Source organism: Branchiostoma lanceolatum, chromosome 1, assembly GCF_035083965.1.
Source record: "Branchiostoma lanceolatum isolate klBraLanc5 chromosome 1, klBraLanc5.hap2, whole genome shotgun sequence".
Lineage (NCBI taxonomy): Eukaryota > Metazoa > Chordata > Leptocardii > Amphioxiformes > Branchiostomatidae > Branchiostoma > Branchiostoma lanceolatum.
In genome coordinates, this window is record NC_089722.1 from 3,234,129 (window position 1) to 3,247,752 (window position 13,624).

At 41.7% G+C, this 13,624-nt stretch overlaps 1 protein-coding gene across 3 annotated transcripts in view; it reads right to left on the reverse strand.

Annotated features, from left to right (window-relative positions):
- The window catches only part of LOC136429911 (uncharacterized), a 68,219-nt gene that overhangs the window by 29,826 nt on the left and 24,769 nt on the right, over nucleotides 1–13,624 (reverse strand). For 2 of the 3 annotated variants that reach the window (XM_066420082.1, XM_066420073.1), the window contains exons 2-11: nucleotides 12,864–12,994; nucleotides 6,757–6,883; nucleotides 6,232–6,312; nucleotides 5,574–5,714; nucleotides 4,934–5,070; nucleotides 4,221–4,425; nucleotides 3,213–3,324; nucleotides 1,578–1,732; nucleotides 964–1,083; nucleotides 193–350 (exon numbers count right to left, since the gene is read on the reverse strand). In XM_066420082.1, coding sequence (XP_066276179.1) covers nucleotides 193–350; nucleotides 964–1,083; nucleotides 1,578–1,732; nucleotides 3,213–3,324; nucleotides 4,221–4,425; nucleotides 4,934–5,070; nucleotides 5,574–5,714; nucleotides 6,232–6,312; nucleotides 6,757–6,883; nucleotides 12,864–12,994 — 1,367 coding nt within the window. Of the gene's footprint in view, nucleotides 1–192; nucleotides 351–963; nucleotides 1,084–1,577; nucleotides 1,733–3,212; nucleotides 3,325–4,220; nucleotides 4,426–4,933; nucleotides 5,071–5,573; nucleotides 5,715–6,231; nucleotides 6,313–6,756; nucleotides 6,884–12,863; nucleotides 12,995–13,624 lie in introns of those variants that run through there. The other variant, XM_066420091.1, reaches the window with a different exon arrangement.

Sequence of the window (13,624 nt, forward strand, 5' to 3'; positions counted from 1 at the left end):
TTTGGCGTATCTTACTACCTGGATGTCTAATTTTCATCAACATAAACAATATATAGTTAACATACATTTGTCAAGCTACCACCAATACTGCAAGGGCCTGTTTGTATAAGTTTGTGTTTTAAACCTGTCCTTGATGTGTTTTTTAACATTAGTGCTTCTCATTGATGCAAACTACACATTCAAGCTACTCACTTGTTCTTGACCATGGGCAGCACCAGCATGCTGAGGGTCTCGATGGTGTAGCCGTACAGCGGCAGTCGGCGGTCGTCCTCCACGTTCGGGTAGCGAGTGATGTTGTTGTTGGCTTCGTCCGTAGGTTGTGCTTTATAGAGGTCATCCAAGGTAACAAGCTGGCAGAAAAAATAGGGTCAAATCTGAGAAACTTTAAGGTATCATTGGCGACCTCAAATCTGAACTTTCATTAATTGTTTCTCCAAAAATATACCAATTATACAGGTTGTTTTCAATGTTCTGGTCCTGAAAGTAGAGGGCATACCAGGAGACCCCAGTTCAATCCTGGGTCAGGACATTTCAGTTGGGACTGCACCCCTCTTTTGAAAGGGACGTTAAACAGGCTAGGAGTCCCATGTTAGAGGCGGTGCCTTGAGCGCATTAAAGGGGATGGGCTAACAACCCCTCCCTGTTAAAATATGCCCTGCTACAGAAACAGCAGGGAAACCTGCTGCCCTATGTGCCACTAGGCACTACAAGGTTCTGAACCAGGACTGTCTTTCTGTCCCTCTGTCCTGGGACAGAAATTTGCTTGTTAGGAAGGGTCCCCATCCATCCAGAAAATCTGAACGTCATGACAATTTGGGATTGATAAAAATCTATTTTTGTAAGCTTGACAACAGATTAAAGAACAAAACTTAATTTTACCAACATGGGCTACAAAACAAAAAGCGTGACGGGAAAAAATTAAAAGCTGGACACAGCCCTGGTCTGAACAAACTTAATATTCACCTTGCTTAGCCACTCCCCATGAGGCCTGGCACCGGCTATCTGTCTCTTCAGCTCAGTGTCTCCGCTGATCTCACCGATCTGTGTGTCGACAAGTAGCATCCTGCCAGGCTTCAGGCGGCCCTGAAACAAACAACAAATACAAATTTTAATCTGTGTGAACACTTCTATTAGGGGTGCACACCCCAGTTGATATTGATATTAAGCAAACTTCATTTTTAGGATGAGACAATGTACACATAGTTTCAACAATGGCATCTGGTGGCACAATATTTTTTTCCTTGGCCTAACTCTCAATAAATAAATGAATAAAAAAAAGGCAAATGTGTAGAAATATTAGAATTTCACACTAATCTAGCCTGGAGTAGTCTAGCCTTCTTAGCTTTGGCCCGCCACCCAAGATCCGCTAGCCAGGCTGCACTAATCTGCACTGTATTTGACAGGTAGGAAACTTCCCATCCCAGTATCACATACATTAGGCTTTTCAACCAAACCTTTTAGTTTCCTTTGACAGGAGCTTGATATACAAAATATTGTTTCTAAAACGTACATACCATTAGAGGTGAAGTTAAACACTAAGCTGCACTATATTTGACAAGCAAAAACATTTTCCCTACCTTTCTCAGCACATCCGCAGGAGGGATGTCCAACACTCCCACCTCACTGGCCATGATGAGGTACCCAGACTTGGTCACGTAGTACCGCGAGGGACGGAGCCCGTTCCGGTCCAGGATGGAGCCAATGTATCGCCCGTCAGAGAACGTAAACAGCGCTGGAAATGGAAGAATCAAAAACGAACATTAGGTACGATGTGGTAGTTAGAGTGACAAGTCTCCCAAAGTCAGGCTGATATTCTGATCAGTCAGTCCACCGTCTTCCTTTAAACCCCACTGCACCTAGATATTCTGGACTGGGGCATGCTGCAACTTGTTTAGTTTCTATGTTAGTTAAGCAGGTATCTCACTTGACTGCGCCAAATCTGTCACCTGAAATCGCAAACTTTTTTAATTTTCAAAAAAAGTTCATACAAACAGTGCATACATTCTTTTATTACTGCAAATATTCTCTTTTTGATGAATTTTCTATCATCATGCACTAGTTTTTAATTCAGTGGCAACACTGCGATTTCTGAAAAAGTTATCTTGTATCCAAACTGAGAATGTGACATTCCTGGCGCAGACATTTTCTTTGGCTCATCTGAACGTCATACAGATATATTTGTCACACGTCAGTGGGACGAAAGAGAAAATTGGCACAAATTTGTCGAGTTGGCACAGTCTAGTGAGATACCACTCAACAGCCAAACATTCAACATAGCAGACATCCTGGCCATGGACGTCTTAAGCAGGGCTCAAAGTCCTTTTTTGCCATCACCTGCAATATTGCAACTTGTCAAAAGTTTTATCTGCAATTTGAAAAACCTTTCTGCGAAAGCCCACACTGATGAATCTCCAAGCAGATTTATTGGTGGCTTGGCAGTATCCAAAGGGCAAACCTGTATCCAAAGCCACTGGTTGGCCCTTTTGATACTACCTTGCCACCCATAGATCTGCTTGAAGATTATACACACTGTCAGGTGTTTCTTACCACATCCTACTCAGCTTCTTGGCCTTGCAGACAGTCATTATCTATTTTGAATCAATATAAACTCAACACAGAAACTTAGGTCGATCATATCTCTGTGAATACTTAATCAAATGCATTGTATTATATATGTCGTGTACATAATGTATCATTGAAAAACTTGCCCTAATGAAATCCTGTTTCTTATGATCATACATTGACGGGTTGAGCACCAGGGCTACTAATGTGAGTAAGTTGCGAAAGAAAAGTGCCGATATTTCCCATGATCACATGTCCGTTGTTACAGAAAGAGAGTACATTTTCCTGTAAAATGATATCTAGTTTGTTAGAATATCGGCTCTTTTGCAACAAGCACCATGACTGATGTCATGGTGGGTCGCCCCTAAAAAGGTGCTGAAATTCTCCTGCCAACACCAGACACTGTGATGGTAAGGAAATTTTAGCGCTTTTTTTATGCACTCGCATAGTCAGCTCTGGTGTCCAACCTTTCAATGTAGGATCATAACATCAAGTCAAATGTCTCTACTCCAAAGCTAACCCCTGTAGGAGAGAGATGATGATGAGCGGATTAGCCAGTTAGGCGAAACACTCTCCACTCTGGTAACCAAGCAAGCCAGGCAAACTGTCAGGCCTCCTAAAGGTAGTACATGGTAACTCATCATGGCTACCTGGTCCATCCCAGGGCTCCATCGCACAGGCGCTCCACTGGTAGAAATCTTTCTTGCCCTTCTCCATATACTTATCATTCTGCCAGGCCTCGGGAACCATGGTCATCACAGCCTAGTGGTGGAAGAGGGAGAACAAACGAGACAGAGCCGTTAGAGAAGTCTGGTAGATTCAGCAGCTTTGGGTTTAACTGGTCCAGACCTTGTCTGAAATATCATTGCTACGTGGTATCTACATGTATGTAGACTCTACCAGTCTCCACGGGTCGCTGGGAAAATAGTAGAAATTGGCCAAATAGAGTCAACTGTATGAAGGGAGTCGGCTATGGAGATAGGGTCAAATATCCAGGGTTGCAATATTTGACCCTATCTCCATAGCCGACTCCCTTCATACAGTTCACTCTACTTGGCCAATTTCTACTATTTTCCCAGCGACCCGTGGAGACTGGTAGAGTCTAGTATCTATGGGCCTTGTCACCCTCTGCATATCCTAATTCCTTCTGTATGAAAGTTGAACTGTAATTTTCAACACAAAAATTGGGCTTACCCAGATTTACAACTGATCAGCTCCAGTCTTTTGAATGAGGAATGGTAAATCAACTGCTTCTGTGATGTCACGTTTTGTAGATAGAACACGTGACTCTGTGAGCAGTGGATCCCCTTAAATTTGGGCGAGTCCAATTTTTTGTGTTGGAAATCACAGTTCAACTTTGATACTGAATGACTTCTACCAACACAGATAAACTTTAGGGTGAATCCTAATTCCTGTTGAGTTGCATATTGGCATTCCTTTCATATACATGTACATACTCATACACACAGTAGTAGTACGGACCTCATATGAATTTCAATCGTTTGGGGTAATGTTTTGTACACCGGCATGCGCCCAGTATGGCCCAGTACACGTGATAGCTTTGGACTTGCACAAGGTATACACAGCTGGTGTGTTCAACTTGAGAAAACATGACAGTAGAAATGCAGTTGGCAAAGCAAGATTAGTAGCGGTGTTACCTCAGGCAAGGATCTGCCCCCAGCGTTGACCAGAAACTCCAGGACGTTGTCGAAACATCCTGAGTCGGACTGGTCCTTCTCGACCACGGGGTACAGCTCCTTGAGCTGGTGCTTGAAGGAGAGGCTGGACATGACGCCCTCCCGCGCACGCATCAGGTTCACGTTTCCGCGGAGCGTGTTGATCTCACCGTTATGGGCGAGGTATCTGATTGGTGGAGAAGGACAATGAATTAGTAAGAATGACTTGGACAAAGACAATGGAAAGGGATCTTGCAGAGATGGGTTGCGGAAGGGAGGGGGTGCAACGGACAGCAACTGACGTTTTCCTTTCAAATAGAGTCAAGTGAGGAAATAGGAGTAATGTGTTCCCAAGGCACAACATTGAGGCCCCCTAGAGATTTGAACCCAGAATCTTTAGGTTCTACATCGTAAGTCGACAACCCTAACTACAACACTAACTGTGACTAAGTGCAAAATGTGTGGGACTGGCACACACAGCAATTAAAATCTCGGAAAGTCAATCTAGTTCAGGACTCCAGCCTATAACTCCTAAATGTTTCACCCAATCAAGTGTAGATTTTCATTGAGTACACACCAAAGGGTAACGAATAAGTGGAAGGCGTAAATGAGGCACTTGGGACTAGTACAATTATACATAATTATACTATAATCATACAGTACTGCAAGAGTGGCATGATTGTAAGTTGTCACACCTCTGTGGGTGTGCCCTCTCCCAGCTAGGGAAGGTGTTGGTAGAGAAGCGACTGTGCACCAGGGACAGGTGTGTCAGGTAGTCGGGGTCCTGGAGATCCAGGAAGTACTGCCACAGCTGGGTCGTGGTGGTCTGGCCCTATAAAAGTCAAGAAAGGTTTCTTTTAGATATCATTGAATTCCTGAAACCATGCAAATATTGTACATTCTCTGCTAAAATCACAAGCTGGCCTCATCATGTACTGTACGTTAATTAGATTTGGACCAAAATTTACACTGTACAGCATGTCCAGAACACCAGATATCAAAGCTGGACGTTCTGCTGCAATACCATGGTAGACGCCAGGAGACCTTGAAACTGACCTTCATTTTCCCTGCCCCTACCTACCTACAAAATATCAAAAGAATCCATCGACAGCTACTAGAGTTATGCTGTTCAAAAACACACAGACAAACGGTACCTAAAACATAACCTTGGAAAACATAAAAAGTGATTGTGTGGCATAACGGCAGGGTGTTCGGCCCAGTACCCAGCAGTTCCGGGTTCGTATCCCCTGACACCAGTGATGTAGTACCCTTGTCATCCTTGTCTGTCTAAAAGCGAAATAAAAAATTGAAATAAAAAAAATAAACAGTGCCCACCTTGTAGACGACAATGTCCTGGTTGAGGCTGCAGATGTAGAAGCGGCGGCTGTGGGTGGAGATCCGGTGCGTGGCCTGCTTCCTCAGGGCGAACACCTGCCGACGGAACTCCTCAGCCTCCATGTCACCTGTCACAAACACCTGCAGGCAGAATTCATTCAGTCCAAAAATGATTTAAAGGTAAAGCAAGCGACTGTGGACATAGCATGGCACTTTCTGTTCTGTTAGTAGTGGAATGTGGCTAAAAATGCTATGGCTCCTGTTTCCAACCAAGCACACTCCAGGGTCACCAAATGAATATTCTTCTCAATACGAGTGTTGGGTTCTTCTACATGCAGAGGTTTGATGCCAAAAACCCCTCATGCATGGGGCCGCAGGCTTTACATCCAATCCAAAAGGACAATACTTTAAAGGCATTTGTAGAAAAATAAATTTTCACGCAAGGCCTTATAGAGATTTTCAATCCTTTTCATCCTCTCAAACTAAACGTCTTAGACTACATGTATGATATACTTGGAAGCTTTTAAAAAAAGATTGAAGAAATATTCAATACCTCAACATCTGCTAGCTTAACGGTGAACAGGAAAAAGTTTAAGCATCAGATCTAACAAAGTCCATAAACATGACTGCTTCGTATTGATGACAGTTTGTTCCTCACCTGTTTGATGCATGGTTCCGTCTCCCTGGCAACGGTGCCAATCTTATCAGCATCTGTTGGTACCGTGCGCCAACACAACACCTGCACAGCAACAGAGCAATGTTAATGTCATTTTCATGTTGCATGTTAGAGGCATTGAGGATTTACGTATCTGGACTAAAGTATTTATAAAATAAAAAATGAAGAAAGCAAGAAATTAAAACATAATGGCAGGTTTGTGCATGACAAATTTAAACTTTAAAGTTGTTGCACAGTATTTCTTATCAGCCTACGGGTACATTACATCCTTTTGTCCTGGGATCGCTAGGATGGATAAAAATTTCACCCCTTCTGTCCAAAAAACCTGAAGTACTGTATGATATGAAATTGAAGAAAGTATTAGTATATTTTCCTAAAAAAGATTCAAATGATGGATTTAACAGTGAAAATTAACAATATTGTCTCCCAAACAACAACAAATTCAGAGACAGGCCTGCTGCAGTTGCAAATCTACATAGAAATTAATGACACATCAACACGACTTACACTCAAACCACACTTCTCTGCGATCTGCTGGAAGATGTCTTGGCTCTGCTGGTAGGTGTTCTTGCCCAGGAACAGGAGACCAGTGGCGTACTTCCCTGCTGGGGGCAGCTCAACGCCCTGCTCCTCCCTGGAAAAAGGCAAAGTTTACAATTTATATTTCATGTTACCGTGACTAAGAAGGTTACATATTGTGTTTCCAGGTGCTTGTAATCTGTCTGTTTGTAAGTCGACAGCATAACTCATGAGAAGTTGTGGACGGATCTTCATGGTATTTGGTATATCATATAATATGTTGGTAGGTGTTGGTAACATAAAGAAACAATTAGCTTTTGGGCCCCTTAGTGGATTTCCATGGTTTTGCAGCAGAACTTCGGCCGTTTTTCAGACCTCGTGTTCTGAAAGCTAATAGTATGTATGATCATGATTTTTGGGTGTTAGATAGCTCACAGTACAGTAATTCAGACAGTGACATAGTCCAAAAAAAAATACATCACACCTGGTGCATAATAATATAATATATAAATGGTTTTATTCGCAAATTCATACAGAGCTAAAACAACATTGCAGCCTAAAAATACAAAGTAAAAAGGCTGAATTACGCAGTTTCAGGGAATACACAACTGTACAAAATATCAATATTTACAAACCTAACCAAAACTGAACAACAAGGATATGTAGAAACGGTAGTAGGGTGATTACACAATAGGTATAAGTTACAATACGCTGTTCAGGAGTTTTGACAAGTACGGAATGGCACTGTTCCTGTACCTGTTAGATCTTATAAAGGGTATGCTAAGCTGGAAACCCCCTTTTAAGTCCATATTGTGAACTTTATTGCGGGTGGGGGGTAGCCAGGGTCGAAACGTTGGTGAATTCATCAGAGATTTTGCAAACTTAAGACAGAGTGATTCCCTTCTTGCTTTTAAAGTGCAGAGGTTAAAAGTTGAAAGTGCGTCAGCATAGGAAGTATAATTATTGCCAAGTATGATTCTGAGGGCACGTTTTTGAATGCGTTCAAGTTGGTGGGATTGTAGAGTGGTTAGACCTGCGTGCCATACTGGGACTGCATATTCTATGACTGGTCGGACATATAGTGAATAAATTTCGCAAAGATCTTCAGTGCAGACACCAGAGCGTTTTAGCTTTTTAAGCCAGAAAAGGCGCGAGCTTGCTTTTTTTATGATTGTTGTGACATGTTTTCCCCATTTCATGTCGGCAGAAATCCAAACACCCAAAATACAGGCATCCTCAGTGTACTGAATGGCTTTGCCATTCAGTAACATTACAGGGGAAGGGGTAGGATCCTTCATGAAAGAGATACAAATTAATTTACACTTATCTTCATTCAATGACATACAATTTTGTGATGACCATGTGTCCAGTTGGTTAATTGCTGTCTGCATAGAAGATTGTTCACTGAAAAGTCTACTTTCTTTTACCGTTAGATCATCTACATACTTCCATCTGTTAAGAAAAAATTGCATCGCATCATTTACATATACTAAAAAGAGGACAGGCCCTAATTTTGTACCTTGTGGAACTCCTGATGCAATTTTCTCCCAAAACGATGTTACACCTCGGTACCGAACACACTGTGTACGGTCATTAAGAAAACTACAAATCCATGGTAAGATTGAAGTGCGTACACCACAAGTCAACAGTCTACGGATTAGTAGAGTATGATCGATTCTATCGTACGCCTTGCTAAAATCAGTTAACAGAACAGTCTGAACAGTTTTGGGGGTTTCAGCGTCACGAAGAATAGAGTCGATCAAATTTATCAAGTAGTGAACTGATGAGCGCCCCTTTCTGCTGCCATATTGGTTGGGGTCCAAAACTTTGTCTATGTCTTGAAGAACCCATTTAGTAATAAAGGATTCGAACGTTTTTATAAAGACAGACATAAGTGATATAGGTCGTAGATTTTCTACTGATGCTGGGCTTTTCTTTGGAATTGGAGAAATAACAGCCTCCTTCCATTGTTTGGGGACACGCCCCTCCTCCAAAGAGCAATTGAAAAGATGGGCAAGAATGTCACTTAATTCAACAGCAAACGTTTTGACGATTTTGGGGGAAATGTTATCCGGACCACAACTTTTCCTGGCATCAAGGCGTTTCAAAATTTCATAAACTTCATACGAATGAATATGCGGCGGTTTTGAAGGAGAAGGCAGGTAAGACGGCAACGATTCGAAATCAAGACATGGAAGTTGGTTCACAATGTCTGAAAAGTGGCGATTGATCGCAGCAGCGATCTCTTTGTCAGTTAGAGGTGAACTGCTGGGAACAGACACTGATACATTACGGCGGACATTAAGAATGTTTCGTATAGACATGTGCCATCTTGCTGGATTCTCCTTCTTTAAAACATGTATCTTATGAACATAATGTCTTTTCCTTGCCTTCGTACACAATCGGTTCACACGGTTCCTTAGCTTTCTATATAATATCATATTACGGGAATGAAAAGCTTGTTGTCTTCTCTTGATAAGAGATTTAATTTGAGGGGTAACCCATTCTTTGTCTGAATTGTGCTTAACAACAGATTTCATAGGAAAATGGAGGTCTATTCTCCTTTGAAGAGTTTGATAGAAAGTATTAACTTTACTCTGGATATCGTGGGCATCAAAAACTTCTGTCCACGGGTGTGACGAAATCCATTGTCCGAAAGAGCGGACCTCGGAATCTTTAAAAGGGCGAAATTGTGACCTAGTTTTAGTATTAATAGGTATATGATCATGGGGAGACCATATTACCGTATTATGATCACTCATTGCCAAAGGTTCCTCGATTCGAGGATCCTGATAAAAGGGCTTTAAATTTGTAATAATCAGATCAAGAATGGCTTCTCCCCTGGTGGGCTGTGTTACAAGCTGATTTAGCTGGGTTCCATGGACAATATTACTGATATCACATCTATTAAAATCCCCCAAAACACATATTCCCGCATTAGGGTATCTAGTATTAACCATATCAATGCTGTCTATGATGTGTTTACATAACATTTCCTGGTACGCACTTAATGCACTTTTGTCCACAAATATAATTGGAGCTGTGTACCTAATTTGAACGGTAATGAACCCATGCATGTAATATAGTTTTCATATGTGCAGGGTAACCTAAAAGTACTGTACAGTTGTTGTATTGCTTGTTTGAAGTTAGCTATAGAATTTGGGTTTATCATTATCATAATTTCTAAAAGCTTGAAACTGTATATCAATTAATTTTGCTGACATTTTACATTATCTCTTTTGTTGTGCACCCAAAATTTTCTCTGTGCACCTACATAACCATGTACCATTCATGTATTAAGTCTTTATGTTAGGTGTACTGGTGCATCTATTCCCATAAATTGATTTCAAGCCCTGTTGAATATCACAAATGATAAATCACATCCTTTAAAAGGTTTATCCCTCATCTACACATGTATGCACCCTAACAAGAACCCCAATAAAGCAGAAAGGGCAAAATCACAGAGGACACCCCAAGGTGAGAGCTCTGACGTGCCGTTGACGTCAACGCCTTTATTGATTCTTGCGCGGTCTTCGGAATAAACAACGCACGCCACGCCTGGCCAGGCCGGCTTACGAGATAACATAAATCTTATGAATAATGTATAATACAACAGATGAGAACATTTAGAAGACATTTTTTCAGTGACGAGTCTTTTTTAAAATCATCAAATATGTAGTTTTTATTGATTATGAATTATCCATCGGAGTTATAAGTTATCATTAATAGTTGGATCCATGGTTTAGGTTTGTATCTGTTCTTGTTTTTTAATTTGTATTTTTTTTCATTGTGCATGTAGTTACTGACAAATTGAAATGTAATTTTTTTAAATATGTATTTATCGGATGGAATGAAATGTAGATGTTAGCATTTACTTTTAACTTATTTTTTTATGTAAGAACTTATTTTTTTATGTAAGAAAATTGTACATTCAAAAGCATAAAAGCATTAATAATTAATTCTTCTGATCTTTCTGCTTGTTCAGCATTAGTTTCAAATACTTGACTTTCTCTCTTAACGGTATATCGCAAATTGTGGGGGAAGATTATACAGCTCATCTAAGGGCCTCTTTACACCTACGACATTTTAGAGTCGTGCGATCATCGTCGTGGGCGACGTCGCCGGCGACGGTATTTTTTGGCCGTCTAAAGACGATCAAAACAATCGTACGACGGCAATAAACGGGAAATCCTCGAAATGTCGTGCGACCACCTCGGACCCAGTCGCACGACGTTCAGCAGGGGGGCCTGTGGCTGTGTTTTTCTCGTCTAAAGAAGAATCGTCGCCGGCGACGGAAGTGGGTGATATGCTAATAAGCCTACAGCGTGCTGTTTCCTGTCCGGGAAGGAAAGTTTCTATCGTTTTCTTTGTAAATATGCATGCGGTTAGCAATGGAAACATATTTTTCTCATCCGAAACCGGTTATTCCGGCGCGACGCCCTGCTACCAGTGGCTACTTCTCCTATTCCCCTATTCCTCGATCCCCGGGACATCCCCGGCGGCGGCCACGAACTCGGGTTAAATCCCGTCCGTCTCTGTACCAGCCTCAATCTCTTTCTTTGTTGAGCATGGTTCTCAACGTCTCATCTGCAGGGCAACAGTTGTTGCCAGATCTGAGTTGTTGCAAAGTCAGTAAAAGCTTCATCTTTTGACGAAAACAAGCGGTTCCCCCGCCATTTTGAATTTGAGCGCTAGAGTTCACTTTGAGTCACACGCGCACATCAATGGAATTCTGCGCCACGGGGGTCCCATGATATTTCCTGACCGTGTGTCTAAAGAAAACCGTCGCCTACGACGATGATCGTACGACCTTATAACATTGTAGGTCTAAAGTGCGCCTAAGCGAGATCAGGTGGGCTTTTACCCCAGAAATGACTAGGAAATGAGAAAACGATTTCACACGCTCTATCGGCTTCGTGCATCCCCCCGGGACACGACATCACGAGTGGGGATGACGTGCGTTTTACGTAAGCTATCATGTGAGCGCCGCGTGCAGTTTGTTTTTATGAGAGAAGTGAATGATGGGAACTGTTACAAAAGCAAGGAAGATGTAAATGTGGACCTTTTTAGTGCCACCTCCACTTTTTTACGTAACTCAACATACATACATACAAGGTCAACATAAAATCAAAAAGTTCGTAAATTCAATGAAACATATATACCTTTTTCTACTTTCAATCTAGCAATTGTACAGTATTGTGTATCATTGGAAAGCCCTTTACAATCAATTATCATTCTAATTTCATAATCCAAACATTTTTCATGATTCAATGGTTGAACTTGAAGACCAGAGCGAAATTTCCGTACACAGAGTCTGACGTTGGTACTAGTCAAGTTCGTCAAAAAGAGATTTACAGCCATTTTGCACCCATTTGTAATTTGGGTAGGTCATTTTACCGTTCGCAAGTTTTTTTATAATTTGACCAAAAAAAATGCAATTTCTGGTGACAAATTGGCGCCGGTTTGCACCAGTTTGCAAATGCTGACACACATCCTGAGGTTCGATCCTGGTGTGAAGTGACTATACAAGAGCTCAGTTCCTTTGTGCACTAAAGTGGCACTGATTTAGCCCTCTTCAAATGTCCAAGTGCCTTTGACCTAAATCAGATTTCAACAGTCAAGCCCTTCTAGCAGTAACATACTTGTGGGTAGGTACTAAGAGGTCCCCCTCTCGCGAATAAGCGCTTCTAGATACATATGGCAGCATGTTCCTTGGTAAGTATATATATATAATATATATAATAGCAAGATTTCAGAGAGAAAAATTCAATCCAGAACTCGTCTACTCCAATGATGTGTGCTGCATTGGTCTGGTGACCTGTCTTTGGCCTAAATCGCCTGTCTATCTATGGTGACTGGCTTTGCTCCGTCCCTATATTAAAGCATTAGAATTGGAAGACCAAGTTAATTTTCTACATTTTGAGGTTCATACTTAGCCTCCTGAGTGCCAACCAAGTTACATGTAGCTAGAGCTTGGGAGCCCCAGTAAACTCACTAGGATGACAGTCAGGCTAACTTGTACCATGTACCAAATTACTTAAATTAAGTTTAGAGATTTTCCTCAATCTAAACATGACAAAGCGAAGTTGTCTTACTTCACCACGCGGCTGTAGAGTTCGTGTGGGATGCCGGTAAGGCAGCCGGCCCCGTCACCAGTATCAGAGTCACAGCCGCATGCCCCACGGTGCTCCATACGCTCCAACATTGTCTGGGAGTCTCGCAACACCTGGGGGGCAAGGATGAGAGATGATTAAAAGGTAGCTAAAGGTAAAGGCAGTCCCATAGCCTTTTTGAGGCCGTAGGGGCAGTGAGTTGTTATCTACTGTGTCTTGGGCATGGTATTGGATGGCAGAGCCCAATCCTCTCCTTTCACTGCTCCAACATCGTCTGGGAGTCTCGCAACACCTCATGGGGCAAGGACGGGAGATTCACACAAGCTTAAGGTTCAACATTTATAATTCAGTCACAATGGAAAGTTATCGGAGTCACAGCCGGAAGAAAGAAAGAAAGATTAATGAATGCAGTCGTGCACCTTGATTTGTGTGGGGAACAATACTATTCTATACCATTAAAAGTTGTATTCAGCATATTCTTGACATGAAAGTGTCAAAAATACAATATTTGTCAGTTTGTGTTATAATTATTTTTTTACAGATTCAAGCTCCGAATAGAGGCAGTAAGGTTTATAAATTAATTAGATTTTGCTAACATTGTACTTTACTTCATGTTGTGCACCCAATTTTTTCTTGTGCACCTTAATCTTTAGGATAGGTGCACCAGTGCATCCTTTCCCAAAAATTTTCTTCCAGCCTTGCTGGTTTACAGAACATATTAGCATTACATGTATCTGGCAAGT